Source organism: Mytilus trossulus, chromosome 8 (genome assembly GCF_036588685.1).
Source record: "Mytilus trossulus isolate FHL-02 chromosome 8, PNRI_Mtr1.1.1.hap1, whole genome shotgun sequence".
Lineage (NCBI taxonomy): Eukaryota > Metazoa > Mollusca > Bivalvia > Mytilida > Mytilidae > Mytilus > Mytilus trossulus.
The window spans coordinates 70,831,486-70,851,695 of record NC_086380.1 but is presented as its reverse complement, the minus strand read 5'-3'; the positions used below and the strand labels follow the sequence as shown (position 1 = coordinate 70,851,695).

The following is a 20,210-nucleotide window of genomic DNA, read 5'->3' as shown; positions in this document are numbered from 1 at the left end:
GGGAAATGAGGTCTTGCGGGACCTGGGAAATGACAAAAAAATGAGAATTGCTTACGTACATAGAGTAAGTGGGATACAGGAATCTGACAAAACAGTAAGCGGGATCTGGGATCGGAACCCCCCAATGAGACCCCCTGCAAATGTCACACTTTCTTCAATACTCATGTGAGTTCATTATTTGTTATTACTTGTACAGTTAAAAGTGACATCTTATCTATGTCTATTTACAGATAACTTCTTTATTGATCTGAAAAGTTGTTATTTATGATCCAATGATTATTGTAATATGTTATATTTCCTTTAGGATGGTAATGGTGTAGTGAGAGGTAATTATCTTTCTGTCTTCCTGGAACTGTCTGCTGGATTATCAGAAACTTCCAAGTAAGTCAACTCATCTCAATTCTATTAGTTTAAACATATTTATTCATCATCAATACAAATATATAATCACACAAAATACACAATAATAATAGGATTCGGAAACTAGCTATATATAGCTTAAATTAATCTGTGTCTTTGAAATACCAACTCAAGTTAACTATAACATAAATATAGCATGAAATATAACTATGATATGGAACAAGAATTCTTTTATAAACACACACAACTTCTTACCTTTTGCTTATGGTACGGGATTGGAGGCACCTTATGGGTGTGTCAATATTTATTGGGTACGGGATTGGAGGCACCTTATGGGTGTGTCAATATTTATTGGGTATGGGATTGGAGGCACCCTTATGGGTGTGTCAATATTTATTGGGTATTGGATTGGAGTTAATTAAATATTGGTGATGGATTGGAGTTAATTAAATATTGGTGATGTTAAAATTTTGTTATTACAAAATCCATTCAATTACAAATTATCAGTAAAATGCAAATTATTAGTTTGGTTGTGGTCTTAGAAAGTGCCTTGAATGCCCTCCATGCATTTAATTCTTGAATAGACTTTTGTTTTGTGGCTTGATTTGATAAAGATAAGTTTTTCTACAGAAATGATGTATACCAACAAGCAAATTTTAATAAATAAAAGAAAGATAACATTAATAAAAAATCTGCACTTTTTCATGTTTGATAGTAGATATTCCCTGGTTAGAATCGTAGAACCTGTATTGACATGATTTGTATTTCTATAACAGATATGAATACAGGGTAGAAATGGTCCATCAAGCTAGTCGTGATTCCAGTAAGAATATAGTCAGAGAATTCGCCTCCGATTTTGAAGTAGGTGAATGCTGGGGTTACAACCGATTTTTCCGTCTAGATCTACTTGCCAGTGAGGGTTACCTTGATACAGACACTGACACTCTCATCCTCCGATTCCAAGTCAGACCACCAACGTTCTATCAAAAATGTAGAGATCAACATTGGTAAGTATATAACAAAATGATTGTTTTTTTTTTATGAAAGTGTCAGTCCTCAGGATTTAACCACCAAAATATTGCATAGGACTGACACAATTTTAGTATTTTCAATAGACTTGATAGTGAGGACCAGCAGATTTTCTTCAAGAACCACCAAGGAACAAAAGATTTTGCGAACTTTGAAAAATAATGAATTAGGTATGATCCTTGCCTCGATTGTAGAAGATTGTGGCCCTGTCAGTTAAAGGGGGGAAAATTGGTATTTGCTTCTTTACCTCTGAGCTGGCAGCTTTCAAAAGTGAACATTGGTAAGTATATAAGAAATAATTAGTTTGTTTTGCTAAACACATAGAAAGATAAACATGGGAGTATCCCCTCCTTGAATGAGGGAGTTTGTGGATAAAATCCCTGGCCCTGTAAGACAAAAGAGTTAGAAATTGTTGTTTGCTTCTTTACCGCTGAACAGGAGCCATTTAGGAGTTGGATTAAGGATGGGTAGACTCGGAGTGAGAAAAAACATGTCCAGGGTCGAGTTCAATATCGTAGCAGCTACATAGGGGCTATGTAGCTGCTATCAATACCTATGTAGCAACTTGTCTATAGCTACATGTTCAATAGTCAAAATCTATGTAGCCGCTACTATATTGAACACAAGCCAGCTCAGATGACATGTCTTTTAACTGACAATTACCGTATAGCGGGTTATTTTCGCGGGTGTAAAATTTCACGATTTTCATTGAATAAGGTATACGAAAAATTTTGGCAGTTATTATTTTGGCGGATTCAACACTTTTAACATTACCTTTGCATGTACACTTTTAAATTGGCGGAATTTATTTTGGCGATTTTGTTCTATCCGCGAAAATAAGCGAAAATTTACACCCTGTGAAAATACCCCGCTATACGGTACTTTGTGATATTCACATACATCAGCAATTAGACCCTAATATAAAATGGAAATAGATTGTATCAAATAAAGGACATGAATAACAGAAACAATTTCTTAATAAAGTGGATTCATTATTATTCGTTGGATACCAATTTTCATGGATTTTGTGGGAACAGTTGAACCACGAAATTAAATGTTCAACAAACATGTAAGTTTTCCTGAATCCATGAAAATTGGTACCCACGTAAATAAATGAATCCACAGTAAAGTGAACAAAGTAAACAAAACAAAAACATGAAAATTTATATGCTGCAGGTACATGAAATAAAACAGAATGTTATTCCTATAAGATAAATAAAATAATGATATGTTCCTTTATATGTTTTAAAATATGATTAAAGAATAAATGCGCATAAGTTTTTCTGAATTTACAGAATTCAATTATCTAAAATAATGTTTTATGATAGATATTACATTTTATCCTTTTTATTTCAGGTATATAAATCAGTTAGAGTTTTACCAGAGCCAGTATATGACACAGTTAAATGATATGCAGGAGGTATATATTATTATTTCTTAGAATTTCACATTGAATATTAAAACTATGTGTTATTTCAGGTTGCTATCTCCACAAATAATGTGACATTTTGACAAAATAAACTGTACTACACGTTCTTCAGGTGTTGGTTCACTCTCATAAAATTTATGAAACAAAAAAGTACATTTGCAAGAACAGGATTTACTTTCATATACTTATCACTACTGTTTGATTAATTGTAGCATGTTACAGTTGATTCATTAGTTTAGTTTAAACATATTTTATTGTTCAAAATGACGAAAGGATCAGAGACAAGTTTTTCAACTTAGTAACGTCTTCTTGATTCATTAATATACCAATTGTTGTCTTGGATTTCATTGGCATAGGTGAACCACAATTTTTAATATTCAAATTTTATATAGGCTCGTATAGAGAATAAGAAAAAAACTCAAAATCTATTAGATATCCAGGAATATACAATTTTTCCTCAATCTACTATTAATCCAAAGTATTGGTAATAAGTTATTGACATATTTGTTTTTTGTTAATTTTTTTATATAAATAAGGCTGTTAGTATTCTCGTTTGAATTGTTTTACATTGTCTTATCAGGGCCTTTTATAGCTTACTTTGCGGTATGGGCTTTGCTCATTGTTGAAGGTCGTACGGTGACCTATAGTTGTTAATGTCTGTCATTTTGGTCTCTAGTAGACAGTTGTCTCATTGGCAATCATACCACATCTTCTTTTTTTATATTGAAACTGCAGCTGTTTTCAGGGGAAAAGTTTCACTATCATTTGACAATAGATACTACCAATTAGCAGCAGACAAAACTATTTTCTCTGAAAATAGACTAACATCTATTGCTGGCTTCAGAACGGTTTATTGCCAATACAATTATGTGTGATTTATTTATAGAGATTATTATTGATTGAGATGTCAAGGAGGTCCAAAAGGGGAACATCTGCAGAGTCGCCATTACCTTTGATAGAGGCCCATGGTGGGGATAATCCTGCTTTAAAACACCCTATACTGCACCCCAAACCTCTTCATCCAGGCACAGGATCAGAGATAGAAATAGAACATTCAGACAATGATGATGTGACTTCTGATAATGATACCACAGATTCTAATGAGGTAAATATCTTAAAACATTAAAAATTAATGTATAAAACACCCCATACTGCACCCCAAACCTTTTCATTCAGGCACAGGATCAGAAATAGAAATAGAACATTCTGACAATGATGATGTGACTTCTGATAATGATACAACTGATTCTAATGAGGTATATATCTTAAAACATAGAAATTAATGTATAAAACACCCCTTACTGCACCCCAAACCTTTACACTCAGGCACAGGATCAGAGATAAGAATACAAAATTTGGACAATGATGATGTGACCTCTGAAAATGATACAACAGATTCTAATGAGGTAAATTACAGCTGATTCTAATGAAGTAAATTCCGTTTTGAAAATATTGTGTATTTTGAAGAAAAGAAAAAAAAAAAGAGTGTAATATAAGCATTTAAAAAAACTGGTGTCGCATATAGCTTCGTCCTAAGTTTTAATTGTTGTGTTGTGTATACTTTTGTTTGTTTTTTCATTATTTTCATGCTCCATTTATGGGCATTATATTTTCTCGTCTGTGTGTCCATTCGTTCGTCCGTCTGTCCCACTCCATGTTAAAGTTTTTGGTTGTGGTAGTTTTTGATGAAGTTGAAGTCCAATCAATTTGAAACTTAGTGCACATGTACCCTATATGATATTTCTTATATCAATGCCAAATAAGAGATTTTACCCCATTTTCACAGTCCACTGAACATAGAAAATGATGGTGCGGATGGGGCATCCGTGTACTAGGAACACATTCTTGTTCATATTGAATATCCTTTTTGTATCTTTTGCCTCTGTTTTTTCAAGGTAAATAATTATCATTGTCTACAGGGTTTGAGTGAAGGAGATATTGATGAATTAGAGAACACTCGAATGGTACTTGAAGAACAAATTCTTGCTCCTGCTGAAAATAATGATGAAAATGATATTGATGAAGAAACAATGTAAGTCTTAACATTTCTAGAAAAAATAGCATTAATAATACTTAACATGGTGAAAGAATGTCAGTTTCAATATTTATATGAAACCAGAATAAAAACCTATGACAGTCTAGATTTTGTAGAAAATATCAGTTGAGATGATATTGATAAAATTGAAAAGATTTATAATTTACAACAACAAAACGTATAAGGAAAAATAGAAAGATATGTTTAAAACTAAGATGAAGTGAAAATGTGATATTTTGAATTAATATTTTTATTAACAGATAACTATTAAAATGAAAAGTTTTTAAAGTAATTCCTTAATTTGATTGATAATAGAATACTTAAGGTGGTACCCAACACTTGCACTTAAATTAATACGACTCGTTTAATTTTCATAAAATTTTGTTATAGTACTTACTTTGACCCTTTAACAAAAATATAAAAATTTTGAAAATTTTGAACCAACCGTTTTGTCAGAAAAATTACACAGGTTATATAGCAATTTGACAAACACCAGTTTTGATCATTGAGAAGCTTAATATTCCTTTCACAACACAACGTAATTAAAACGTTAAGCTGACTTTACAGAGTTATCTGCCTGTAGTGTTAAGTACCACCTTAACTTCAGAATAATGTCTGATGTCAATTCTTTCAAATATTTAATTTAGGTCTTTGGACAATGATGTTGAAATCAATATGAGATGGGAGGAAAATGATTTGGACAGAATGGGGGGAGCTCATGGAATCAGTCATAAATCTATTTCTAACATTACCGGTGCAGAAAACAAGTAAGTAGTTAACTCAGGTTCTGGAGAAAATATGATCTCATGGAATCAGCCATAAATTTATTTCTAATAAAATTGAGAATGGAAATGGGGAATGTATCATAGAGACAACAACCTGACCATAGAAAAAAACATGACAGCTGAAGGTCACCAACAGGTCTAAAATGTAGCGAGAAATTCCCGCACCCGGAGGCGTCCTTCAGCTGTCCCATAAACAAATATATACTAGTTCAGTGATAATGAACGCCATACCAATTTCCAAATTGTACTCAAGAAACTAAAATTAGGTAAAATAATACAAGACTAACAAATACCAGAGGCTCCTGACTTGGGAATAGTATTGGTGCATCTTTTATTTATTTTAAAATGTTTAGGGAGAATATCTTTCTCAGGGGAAAAGTTACAAATTTGTTTCAAGACATCTTGATTTCATCGTATAATCTTTAGGCAAGAGCTATGACAAGTCACAAATTGCATCAACTTACCAAGAAAAGGTTAACCTGAACCAAAACAAAACACGTGTTTCAACAAAAAAGACATTTAAAAAAAAATATTCTTTGCATTTATATTTACTAGTTATAAAAAAATACTATACAATCAAACCTGCTAAAGAGACCACCTGTATTTAGCAAACACCTGTGTTAAAAGACCACATGTATTAAGCAAACACCTGTGTTAAAAGACCACATGTATTAAGCAAACACCTGTGTTAAAAGACCATCAATTTTAGATCCCTATGTAGTACATTTTATATAAATTGAACCTGTATTTAAAAAACACCTGTCTCAAAAGACCCCTTTTTTTTGCTCTCCCTGAAGTGGTCTCTTAAAACAGGTTTGACTGTAATTAAATCACTTGACAGTTTGATCTCATTTTGAGATGGGGTAGGAGAGGGACGTCATCTGGAATTGACCAGAAAAAAATTCTGAATCCTGAATCTCAGAAAATAAAGATTTTTTTCCAGAATTAATCATTAATTCCTGAATTCAAACTTTGTAAAACAATGAACTCCCTGAAAAATAAAGGATCAATCTGGACTCCTGAAAATAATAGTTCTGTCCTTCTTGTCTAATATATTTTATTTTCTATCAGAAATGAGGATGATGAAGCTTTAATAAGACAGCTGTTTAAAGAAAAGGCATCTGATACCAGACCATGGTCAGCAGCATTTGGAGGTAAATATTAATATATTTATTGTTCTTGATACCCATGAAAATAGATGAATACACAGTAGCTAATACAGACTGTTATTCACCTAAAAAAAAGCAAACTAGATATTATTCAATAAGTCCACAAAAACAGTTAAACAGAAAAACTAAAAAAAACAAAAATTCAAATAGAATTTACTGCTTTCATGAATATTGTTTAGCAAATGTGTTATTGTGTATGGAATGTTTTGTTTTTACTAGATGGTGCTGGTGACAGATTTGGACTTAGTCCAGACTGGTTTGAGAAAGTCCAAGCTGCACTTCGTAAGAGGAAAGAGGATAAAACCAAGACAAAGAAGAAGACAGCTTTATCAACAGACAATGTATTAGAACATATTCATGCTAGATTCTCTGAACTTGCTGCTTCCACTCTGGCAGCTGCCAATGCAGCCGTTACTAATGAAACTGAGGCAAGAGCTTTTGTCAAAAGTGAGAAAAATGGTTAGTATTTTATTAAGCATCCTTTTACATGAGGCACAAGTAGAGCTATGTCATCAAAATAATCTTCTGACATTTAAAACTATATTGACAATCTGTTTGTTTATAGGTATTTTAACCCTGCCACATTATTTATGTATATGCCTGTCCCAAGTCAGGAGCCTGTAATTCAGTGGATTGTCGTTTGTAAATGTGTTACATATTTGTTTTTCGTTCATTTTTTTACATAAATAAGGCCGTTAGTTTTCTCTTTTGAATTGTTTTACATTGTCTTATCAGGGCCTTTTATAGCTGACTATGCGGTATGGGCTTTTCTCATTGTTGAAGACCTTATGGTGACCTATAGTTGTTAATGTTTGTGTCATTTTGGTCTTTTGTGGATAGTTGTCTCATTGGCAATCATACCACATCTTCTTTTTTATAAATGAATAATAGAACAATTGTTGTCTGAAGGAAGTGGTGCATATCTAAATTTGTCAACCCTTAAAAGTTATTTCAATTCAGACTGTGTCCTTTGAGAAATATTGGTAATCTTTTATGGTTGACAATTCTTGATATTTTCCCATTCTATGGGCCATGATTATATTTAACCAATGAAAAATAACAATAACTTGAACATCATATTTGAAATCTAAAATTTCGTGTAATATACACTTCCATTTTCTGACACCTTTATGAACCAATAACCAGGAGTTTTAAAAAATTCTGTAACAAACCTGTATTTATTACACTTTCTCAATTCTGTAATAAACCTGTATTTATTACACTTTCTCAATTCTGTAATAAGCCTGTATTCATTACACTTTCTCAATTCTGTAATAAACCTGTATTTATTACTTTCTCAATTCTGTAATAAACCTGTATTTATTACACTTTCTCAATTCTATAATAAACCTGTATTTATTACACTTTCTCAATTCTGTAATAAACCTGTATTTATTACACTTTCTCAGACACATGGAATAATAATTCTATATTTGGAAAACAAACAAAAACCAATTTTGTTTTTGGCAAATACATGAACAAAACAAATAAATAGTAGATTTATAGAGCATTTTAAGTTGTTGGTTAATTATTTTAAGAAATGTATTCACTATGATCTGGAGACTGACAAATAACCAAATACACACACAAATCTTATACTTGTGTAATTAGCATAAGGGGAAATAACTTATATTTATCATCTGTTACAGTAGATAAAAAGTTTAAGATGCCCTTGCCAGTTCCAGATTCTTCCTCTGGTCTGACTAGTGATAGATCTGAACTGACCAGAGTAACCCAAGACAAACCCTCCAAGGGCTCCTCGTGTGAAGACAGACTCCCTGTGGTTAAGAGGATAACAGCAACAATGAATAGACTCTCTCTAGAAAATACTGCTAAAAAGGAGGAGAAAAAAGCACCGGTTAAATTATCAGGTAAATTTATATGAATCCAGCAAGATTACTGGACATATCTACTAGTCAAAATGATTAGTCTCAATAGATAACAGTGGGGTGGCTGCTCTTCTAAGTATGACACCCCGACAAAGAGTTAGGTCGCCTACAAATGATTACTCACTTGATATTATCCTAAGATAGGCTAGGTAAGATTAGATTAGTGTTGATTCATAAACTTCAGTGGATCCAATTTCATAAGGGAAACATGCTATTTTTGCAATTTTAAAGAATTCTTTTTACAAATATAGTTTCATGCCTTGTCTGAATTTTGTGATTTTGCCATTTTAGATGATAAGACTGAAGCAGACATATCATTGGAGCAGCATTCCTTATCCAGTACGTTAGACTTGGAAGAGGTTTCATTGTCAGATTCTTCCTTCGAAGTCATGCAAGATCATCTACCATCTCAACCATTCCATAGCTGTGTGTCACTCGCTGTTAGTAAAACTAGGTTAGTAACACCAAAACTAGGTCAGTAACACCAAAATTAGGTCAGTAACACCAAAACTAGGTCAGTAACACCAAAACTAGGTCTGATATCATTTTAATCAATATTTAGTATATGTATATATTTATATAGTGAATATTAAATCTGGTCAAATTTAAAATATTAAAATATTAAAATAGGATCAAAGTGTTAATGGTCAAAATAGGGTTCATATCTCTTTCTTAAAAACTACCCTACTTGATTTATGTAAAGAAAGGGAATTGCATTTTTCAAAAAGGGAGTTAATTTCCTGAAACCAACTTAGATTTGCAAATTGCTAACCTAAACTTGAAATATTTTTTTCAGGCTGACAAATTTTTTCCCTGTTTTGGCAGTTTGCATCAAATTTAAGGAATATTAAAATGAAACTGTAAACAATTTCAACCTGAAGAGAACATAAATCAGAATGACATTTGACCTAAATTTGGATATAGGTATCACTCTGTGCAAGTCATTACTAGCTTATAACTTTCTAATGCCATGATTAATATATATTTGATTGATTAATAAAATTGAGAATGGAAATGGGGAATGGGAACCCTACCAAAGAAAAAAACAACAGCAGAAGGTCACCAACAGGTCTTCAATGTAGCGAGAAATTCCCGCACCCTGAGGTGCCCTTCAGCTGGCCCCTAAACAAATATATACTAGTTCAGTGATAATGAACGCCATACTCCTTCCATATTGTACACAAGAAACTAAAATTAAAATAATACATGACTAACAAAAGCCAGAGGCTCCTGACTTCGGACAGGCGCAAACATGTGGCGGGGTTAAACATGTTTGTGAGATCTCAACCCTCCCCCTATACCTCTAGCTAATGTAGAAAAGTCAAAATTGTAGAAATTGTTTTGTTGAAGCACACCATCAGAGGGTGTGTCCTGAATTATTTTTGAGGGTCCACTGCAAGGTCACAAAAATTAGATGATTTTTGTTTGACACCACCAGAGAGTGTGTCCTGAATTAATTTTGAGGGTCCACTGCAAGGTCACAAAAATTAGATTATTTTTGTTTGACACCACCAGAGGGTGTGTCCTGAATTAATTTTGAGGGTCCACTGCAAGGTCACAAAAATTAGATTATTTTTGTTTGACACCACCAGAGGGTGTGTCCTGAATTAATTTTGATGGTCCACTGCAAGGTCACAAAAATTAGATTATTTTTGTTTGACACCACCAGAGGGTGTGTCCTGAATTAATTTTGAGGGTCCACTGCAAGGTCACAAAAATTAGATTATTTTTGTTTGACACCACCAGAGGGTGTGTCCTGAATTAATTTTGAGGGTCCACTGCAAGGTCACAAAAATTAGATTATTTTTGTTTGACACCACCAGAGGGTGTGTCCTGAATTAATTTTGATGGTCCACTGCAAGGTCTCAAAATAATTAGATTATTTTTGTTTGACACCACCAGAGGGTGTGTCCTGAATTAATTTTGAGGGTCCACTGCAAGGTCCCAAAAATTAGATTATTTTTGTTTGACACCACCAGAGGGTGTGTCCTGAATTAATTTTGATGGTCCACTGCAAGGTAATAAAAATTAGAGTATTTTTGTTTGACACCACCAGAGGGTGTGTCCTGAATTAATTTTGAGGGTCCACTGCAAGGTCACAAAAATTAGATTATTTTTGTTTGACACCACCAGAGGGTGTGTCCTGAATTAATTTTGAGGGTCCACTGCAAGGTCACAAAAATTAGATTATTTTTGTTTGACACCACCAGAGGGTGTGTCCTGAATTAATTTTGAGAGTCAACTGCAAGGTCACAAAAATTAGATTATTTTTGTTTGACACCACCAGAGGGTGTGTCCTGAATTAATTTGAGGGTCCACTGCAAGGTCACAAAAATTAGATTATTTTTGTTTGACACCACCAGAGGGTGTGTCCTGAATTAATTTTGAGGGTCCACTGCAAGGTCACAAAAATGAGATTATTTTTGTTTGACACCACCAGAGGGTGTGTCCTGAATTAATTTTGAGGGTCCACTGCAAGGTCACAAAAATTAGATTATTTTTGTTTGACACCACCAGAGGGTGTGTCCTGAATTAATTTTGAGGGTCCACTGCAAGGTCACAAAAATTAGATTATTTTTGTTTGACACCACCAGAGGGTGTGTCCTGAATTAATTTTGAGGGTCCACTGCAAGGTCACAAAAATAAGATTATTATCGTTTGACACCACCAGAGGGTGTGTCCTGAATTAATTTTGAGGGTCCACTGCAAGGTCACAAAAATTAGATTATTTTTGTTTGACACCACCAGAGGGTGTGTCCTGAATTAATTTTGATGGTCCACTGCAAGGTCTCAAAATAATTAGATTATTTTTAGTTGACACCACCAGAGGGTGTGTCCTGAATTAATTTTGAGGGTCCACTGCAAGGTCCCAAAAATTAGATTATTTTTGTTTGACACCACCAGAGGGTGTGTCCTGAATTAATTTTGATGGTCCACTGCAAGGTAATAAAAATTAGAGTATTTTTGTTTGACACCACCAGAGGGTGTGTCCTGAATTAATTTTGAGGGTCCACTGCAAGGTCACAAAAATTAGATTATTTTTGTTTGACACCACCAGAGGGTGTGTCCTGAATTAATTTTGAGGGTCCACTGCAAGGTCACAAAAATTAGATTATTTTTGTTTGACACCACCAGAGGGTGTGTCCTGAATTAATTTTGAGAGTCAACTGCAAGGTCACAAAAATTAGATTATTTTTGTTTGACACCACCAGAGGGTGTGTCCTGAATTAATTTGAGGGTCCACTGCAAGGTCACAAAAATTAGATTATTTTTGTTTGACACCACCAGAGGGTGTGTCCTGAATTAATTTTGAGGGTCCACTGCAAGGTCACAAAAATGAGATTATTTTTGTTTGACACCACCAGAGGGTGTGTCCTGAATTAATTTTGAGGGTCCACTGCAAGGTCACAAAAATTAGATTATTTTTGTTTGACACCACCAGAGGGTGTGTCCTGAATTAATTTTGAGGGTCCACTGCAAGGTCACAAAAATTAGATTATTTTTGTTTGACACCACCAGAGGGTGTGTCCTGAATTAATTTTGAGGGTCCACTGCAAGGTCACAAAAATAAGATTATTATCGTTTGACACCACCAGAGGGTGTGTCCTGAATTAATTTTGAGGGTCCACTGCAAGGTCACAAAAATTAGATTATTTTTGTTTGACACCACCAGAGGGTGTGTCCTAAATTAATTTTGAAGGTCTTTCTGCAAGACCAAGGTCACACACTTATTTAAACTTTACAACCAATAATTTAGACTCAGAAATTCTGAATTTCTACAAGGAGATATTAATGTTTATCTGAAAATAAGTAAAATATAATAGTTTTTTTTTTTCAGTCAAAGTACAGAAGACTTGAATGGAAACAAGAAGAAGAAAGAAGCAAGTGATAAAACATCTTCTGGTGCAACTAAAGAAATAGGTATACTGTGGATTCATTTATTTTCATGGGTATCAATTTTCATGGATTGCTGAAAACTTGCATATTCGTGGATATTGGATTTCGTGGTTTTGGCAATCTCTGTATACAAAGCCTATTGAAAAGATGATATTCGTTGAACATTTGATTTTGTGGTTTTACTGTACTCACAAAATCCAAGAAAATTCGTATCCAATGAATAATAATGAATCCACAGTACATGTAGTTTGTAATGAAAAATTATTTTTAATAGAAAAGGAAGAGGGGTGTGATCAACAATTTTTAAGGAGGGTATTTTTTTTTAAATACTGTAAACTAAAGAATGGTCCTTAATTCTGCTCACTTTTATTTTGGTCCAACTTTACATGTTTATTGAGTGTTCAGGTATTTACTAAACATCTTATCCTACCAGAACCATGGAATCTGTTGTGTATTTTTGAGGAAATTGTTACTTGATAATATAATGTTGTTCTATAACTTTTGTTCCAAACATAGTAGCATAATTTCTGGGGGATCCCATCAGTGACAACTTATCGGGGCCTTTTATAGCTGACTATGCGGTATGGGCTTTGCTCATTGTTGAAGGCCGTACAGTGACCTATAGTTGTTAATGTTTGTGTCATTTTGGTCTTTTGTGGATAGTTGTCTCATTGGCAATCATACCACATCTTCTTTTTAGCTCACCTGGCCCGAAGGGCCAAGTGAGCTTTTCTCATCACTTGGCGTCCGTCGTCCGTCGTCGTCGTCCGTCGTCGTTAACTTTTACAAAAATCTTCTCCTCTGAAACTACTGGGCCAAATTAAACCAAACTTGGCCACAATCATCATTGGGGTATCTAGTTTTAAAAATGTGTGGCGTGACCCGCTTAACCAACCAAGATGGCCGCCATGACTAAAAATAGAACATAGGGGTAAAATGCAGTTTTCGGCTTATAACTCAAAAACCAAAGCATTTAGAGCAAATCTGACATGGGGTCAAATTGTTTATCAGGTCAAGATCTATCTGCTCTAAAATTTTCAGATGAATCAGACAACCCATTGTTGGGTTGCTGCCCCTGAATTGGTAATTTTAAGGAAATTTTGCTGTTTTTGGTTATTATCTTGAATATTATTATACATAGAGATAAACTGTAAACAGCAATAATGTTCATTAAAGTAAGATTTACAAATAAGTCAACATGACCAAAATGGTCAGTTGACCCCTTTAGGAGTTATTGCCCTTTAAAGTCAATTTTTAACCATTTTTCGTAAATTTTATATATCTTTTACAAAAATCTTCACCTCTGAAACTGATGGGCCAAATTAATCCTAACTTGGCCACAATCATCTTTGGTGTATCTAGTTTGAAAAATGTGTGGCGTGACCCGCCAAACCAACCAAGATGGCGGCCATGACTAAAAATAGAACATGGGGTAAAATGCAGTTTTTGGCTTATAACTCAAAAACCAAAGCATTTAGAGCAAATCTGACATGGGGTCAAATTGATTATCAGGTCAAGATCTATCTGCCCTGAAATTTTCAGATGAATCGGACAACCCGTTGTTAGGTTGCTGCCCCTGAATTGTTAATATTAAGGAAATTTTGCTGTTTTTTGGGTTATTATCTTGAATATTATTATAGATAGAGATAAACTGTAAACATCAATAATGTTCAGCAAAGTAAGATTTACAAATAAGTCAACATGACCAAAATAGTCAGATGACCCCCTAAGGAGTTATTGTCCTTTATAGTCAATTTTTAATCATTTTTCATAAATTTGTAAATTTTTACTACCAGTAACATTTTCCAGAGAAACTACTGGGCCAAGTTCATTATAGATAGTGATAATTGTAAGCAGCAAGAATGTTCAGTAAAGTAAGATGAACAAACATGTGACCATCACCAAAACACAATTTTGTCATGAATCCATCTGCTTCCTCTGTTTAATATTCACATAGACCAAGGTGAGCAACACAGGCTCTTTAGAGCCTCTAGTTTATATATCTTGGCATAACGGAATGTAAAATAGGAAGATTACAAGTTTATGTAAATGCATTTTTCCACCCAGTTTAAACAGAATTATTTTGAAATTTTAGGTCTACCATGGTCATACAGTTTTCTATCAAAGACATCTAACCCAGATAAAGATAAAAAAGAAGTAACTACATCCTCATCTTCCACAATGCCACTGACTTCTTCATCATCCACCGTAACATCTTCATCCTCATCTAAATCTACGTCTAATTCAGAGAACAGGTCTGATTCGGCAGAGGAAAATAGTGCCAATAGTAAATCTGACAGTGGCAATACTGATTCTAAGTAAGTAGAAATAATAGTTATCAAAGGTATCAGGCTTATATTTTTATATTTTGATTCACCAGACATGCTTTTTCTCTCCATAAGACTCATCAGTGACGCTCAGATAAAAATATTATAGTTATAAAGCAAAATAACCGACAGGGTCAATAACATAAATCATTGTTGAAATTTTAATCATTTAGTCATTATGGTTGTTTCCTTATAATAAGTGAATTTAACAAGACTGAATTTTCAAATTTTCTATTTGAAGTTTATTTTATAGTTAGTATAGAATAGTTAAGAATCTTGTTCAGTGATCTAGGTTTGAATACTGTAAATTCAGAAATTATTGCGATGTTTTTATTATTGTGAAAAATGCGAAAAATGTGACAGGGCTATAACTGCAATAAATAAAAAAAATAATTTATATGAACTAAACAGGATTTTTTCTCATTATAGCAAAAATTTAAATTGCCTTTTAATCTAAAAGAGCAAAATCGCAATAATAAAAACACTCAATAATTTCTGAATTAACAGTAACAGATCTTTTATTTCTGCAGGTTGTCAATGTTAAAATCTCATTTAAGGTGGTACCCAACACTTTCACTAAAATTAATTTGGCTTGTAATTTTCATTAAATTTTGTCAAAATATTAACCATGACCTTTTAACAATAAAATGAAAATTTTGAACCAACCCCTTTGTCAGAAAAAATACTCTGGTTATATAGCAAATTGACAAACGCCAATTTTGATCATTGAGAAGCTTAATATTCCTTTTACAACACAATGTAATTAAAACGTTTAGCTGACTTTACAGAGTTATCTCCCTGTAGTGTTAGGTACCACCTTAATGAAAATAAAACTTGTTTCTTATATGGTACAATTTGTTTTCAGACCTGACAGCGGTGATGATTCAGCTTTAGTGTGATGTTAGATATATACCAGAGGAATTATGGACAGTTTTTCTCTGTTGCTGATGTATTATGCATATTGTGATATAGTATGGATATTTTCTGTGTTTAGCTTTGGACAAAATTTGTATAAAAATATTAATAGATGTTACTGTGGATTCATTTAAATTCATGGATACATACTTTTGTGGATTGAGGAAAACATGCCTTTTCGTGGATATTTATTTTGTGGTTTTGTAAAAATCTGCATAAAACCTTATAGAAATTTTGTTATTCTTTGAACTTTTAAATTCGTGGTCCACCCGTACCCATGAAATCCACGAAAATTGGTATCCAACAAATTATAATGAATCTTCAGTAGTACATGTATATGTCAGGTTGATCATGATTATGGATTAAATAAAAATGTGCTAGTTTGTTTTAGCCAAACTTATATTGAAATTCTAAGCATGCTATAAAGGGAAATAATTGTCTTTGAAAATGAAAAAATAAATAATTGGATATTTTTTTTCTTTTTCGACAAAATATGTTATCTCTTAGTTATGGTGAGTGTTAAGAACAGAGAATATAATAAATTTCAAAACGAAAAATCAATAAATGAAAATCTGCCAAAAGAAGCTTAAGACAAGAATGGCATTTCCATGGTTCAGTCTGGTTATTGTCAATAAATTAATTTATCATTTGTCTGATCCAATCCACGTGTTAACTGCTTGAAAAATTGTAGTAAAGTCAAAGCATAGTTTAGAGGTTAATAACAGGAGACATATTTAACATTTGAATGTAAAATACAGTTTTGTATGATACTCTCTCCATTTTTCTCTATTCTTTACCTATTTGACTCGTGTTTCTCTATTCTTTAAATCTATCTAAACCTTTATATAGTACCATATGGGGGGTTATTTTTCCCGGTGTAAAAATTTGTGATTTTCTATTAAATAAGGTACAGAAAATACTTTGGCAGTTATTATTTTGGCTGATTCAAAACTTCTATCAATACCTTTGCATGTGCACATTTGAATTGGCGGAATTTATTTTGGCGATTTTGTTCCATCTGCGATAATAAATGAAAATTTACACCCCTCGAAAATAATCCGATATATGGTATCCTCTAGTGTCCATGTGTTGGAACAGATTGAGACTTTTAATATAGGCTTACAAAGCAATGAATACCCTGTTGTATTATTTTGTTATTTGAACACATTGTATAATATCTTGTCAAAAAGCTACTTACTGTGACTCTGACACAGGTAATCTGCTAACAGTTTCATTGGTGTTCTAGAGGTTTCTTAAAGTATCGCATATATATATATTACAAAGCTAATACTTTTTACGCCCCACCTACGATCCACCTACGATAGTAGAGGGGCATTATGTTTTCTGGTCTGTGCGTTCGTCCGTCTGTCTGTCCGTCCGTTCGTCTGTCTGTCCCGCTTTAGGTTAAAGTTTTTGGTCAAGGTAGTTTTTGATGAAGTTGAAGTCCAATCAACTTGAAACTTAGTACACATGTTCCTTATGATATGATCTTTCTAATTTTTAAACCAAATTAAACCTTTGACCCCAATTTCACGGTCCACTGAACATAGAAAATGAAAGTGCATGTTTCAGGTTAAAGTTTTTGGTCAAGGTAGTTTTTGATGAAGTTGATGTCCAATCAACTTGAAACTTAGTACACATGTACCTTATGATATTATCTTTCTAATTTTAATGCCTTATTATATTTTTTATCCAATTTCATGGTCCATTGAACATGGAAAATGATAGTGCGAGTGGGGCATTCATGTACTTTGGACACATTCTTGTTTTCATATATTTTGTGGTTTTCTAATTTTCAGTTTTATTTTTTTCTCAGGGTTTGAACAAATGGCTGAATAGAATATACATTAGTTACCATAAACTGATTTTTCATATTTGTATTATATATTCATTTTACAGATTTATAATGTTTTGACCAAAAAGAAAAAAGATTTTTTACTTTTGGTTATCAAAAGTTTAAAATGAACAATATACATTACTTTTGTTATCACATATTTATTATCTAACATTTATGCATACTGTGGATTCATTTGTTTATATGGGTACCTGTTTTTCCTGGATTCCATGCAAATTTAAAGGAAATTAGTTATTTATTGAAAAATTTACTTTTTAATCTTAATACCAACAAAATCAGCTAAAACAACATGTTAATAATAAAAATTAACCCAGTGCTGAAATTAGAACTTCAGTGAAATGGTGTTTTAAGTCCAGTGCATATTACATATATATATATAAAATCAAAACATGTCGATGCAATATATATATGAACCCTGCTATGTACTAGACAGACAAACTGAGGCAAAGTTTTGACTCCAAACCAACCAGTCTTTGCTTTTTCTGCTAAATGCAGCATGCTTCTTGTAAAAACAGCAAATACCAATATTTACAAGTCATTGGTTTACCTGAAACACTCAAAATAACTACTTGCTTCCTTTCAGAAATTTGTTCTTTTTAAGCCTTTGAACACTGTGTTGTGTTTTTTGTAATGTTTACAAAACCAGAAAAAAATGTACTAAGCTAGATTGTCTTTAAGGGGTCATCCATAATTGTCAACCATTTTCCAAAGTGTAGAAAACGTACACTGGTGGGGGGTGGGGGTTAAAGAATCAACAATTTTACCGTAAACTTTTTTTTTTTACTTTATAAAACAGTCAAATATGTTTCAGTTTTTTTTTGAATGCAAATTTATAATTAAACTAAACTTTGATAGACAGGATATTTATTTTTATGAAAAATGATTGCTTCTTGTCTTGAAATCTGAAAATGGTTAATGTACACTATTTGAGGGAGGGTGGGGGGTCTGAAAAAGTGTATGTTTTGTACACGTTGAAAAAGGTTGACAATTATGGATGACCCCTAAGTAAAATGAGTTCCATGTAAGTAATTTTGTATTTGTTTTAAAAACAAAATGTGATGTTGTGTTACTAGAAACAGAATGTTAAGCTAATGTCTTAGTAAACCTGAAGGTACCATAGAGTACATTGTACAGAGGTCAGGAGTGTTAATCATACATAATTTATAGAAAATAAAAATTACAGCTGTTTGTATTGAGTGTGTAAGTAAATCTAATATCTTTGGATAGATTGCTTGCTAGCTGAACCGTGAAGTCATTATAAGGTAAGGTATACTACCCTCCTTAGTAGACTAGTTCGACAGATAACCAATATATCTGTCTGAAGGACTAGGCTACTTCATAAGGAGGGTAGTATACTGTACCTAATAATGACTTCACAATTCAGTTATCAAGCAAGATATCCAAAAGATATTACCTTTACCTACACACTCAATGCAATCTGCTGTAAGTAAAATAATAAGATGAACAAAAGAAATGTATTTATTATTGGTGGTGAAGAAAATAAGATCAAATATATTTATTTTTGGTGGTGTTAAACTATGTGATATACAGATTATAACATGATATTTTCCATATCTTCTCCAGTCTTTCTTGATCGACCTCAATCTTTTGATCTTGACTCTCGGGATATATAGAGTCCATAATGGCAGAGGGGTCCAAGTAGATTAATTCAGTGATCACTAGCCTACCACCTATTGTTAATTGCAATCCTGGTAAGGTGTGTACAACTGGTCTTAATTGACAGGGATTGCAAGGTTTCTCTCTGAAATTAGTGGATTTACTCTAAAAACAAGCTTGGACTTAAATGAGGTGTGTAACGACTTTTGTGGGGACCTCAGAAGTAAGATCTTTATTTTTGCTGGAATTAAAGAGAGACACTTACAATTAATTTTTCTAAGTCCAGGCAAGAATGCTTTATTTTATGAGGAATTTGGGATTCAGCACTGATTATTTCAGGGATTTCACGATGACCTCTCCTCCTACCCTCCCCATTTTATATGGGACTCTAGCTGATGCTTGGTAGGTATGGAAAATGATATGTTATAATCAACCATTTTGTGTAGAATGAGTGCTGTGAATGATAATTTACACAGATAGTGCATAAATTTTATGTTTTGAAAGTTTGAATGTAGATAGCTGCTATATGTTTTGGTAAAGTTTTGTATTGTATTTTGTCATACATTTAGTGCTATGTTTTAAACATTGATCAGTTTATTGTGTAATATTTTTTTTTTCAGAATAAAATGTGATAAATATTTTTGTTTTTTTATGTTTTGAAAGAAGTGCAAGTTTCTGTGATATTTTAAATTTACAGTCTGCACGGTTGGCCACTAGTCCGATGCCCCAGACTAGTAAAATTTCATTCGGACTAGTAAGTTTTTGCAAAATTTTGTTTGGCCAAATAAGAAAAATATCAGAATATTGGTCTTCGGACTAGTAGTTGAAAAAGTTTTTGGTGCAGACTGATTAATTGAGTATTAATATTCTACTGTATCAAAGAAGCTTGCCAGAATTGCAATA

The 20,210-nt window shown here is 32.9% G+C and overlaps 1 protein-coding gene across 1 annotated transcript in view; it reads left to right on the top strand.

The window, feature by feature from the left end:
- The window catches only part of LOC134681356 (E3 ubiquitin-protein ligase TRIM37-like), a 33,889-nt gene extending 13,942 nt beyond the window's left edge, over positions 1-19,947 (top strand). The window contains exons 10-22 of the mRNA XM_063540948.1: positions 305-381; positions 1,137-1,367; positions 2,746-2,809; positions 3,705-3,923; positions 4,738-4,850; positions 5,501-5,620; positions 6,710-6,792; positions 7,027-7,266; positions 8,457-8,678; positions 8,988-9,150; positions 12,535-12,617; positions 14,689-14,911; positions 15,786-19,947. Coding sequence (XP_063397018.1) covers positions 305-381; positions 1,137-1,367; positions 2,746-2,809; positions 3,705-3,923; positions 4,738-4,850; positions 5,501-5,620; positions 6,710-6,792; positions 7,027-7,266; positions 8,457-8,678; positions 8,988-9,150; positions 12,535-12,617; positions 14,689-14,911; positions 15,786-15,819 — 1,872 coding nt within the window. The 3' untranslated portion in view covers positions 15,820-19,947. The remainder of the gene's footprint in view (positions 1-304; positions 382-1,136; positions 1,368-2,745; positions 2,810-3,704; positions 3,924-4,737; positions 4,851-5,500; positions 5,621-6,709; positions 6,793-7,026; positions 7,267-8,456; positions 8,679-8,987; positions 9,151-12,534; positions 12,618-14,688; positions 14,912-15,785) is intronic.
- The last annotated feature ends 263 nt before the right edge of the window (positions 19,948-20,210 follow it).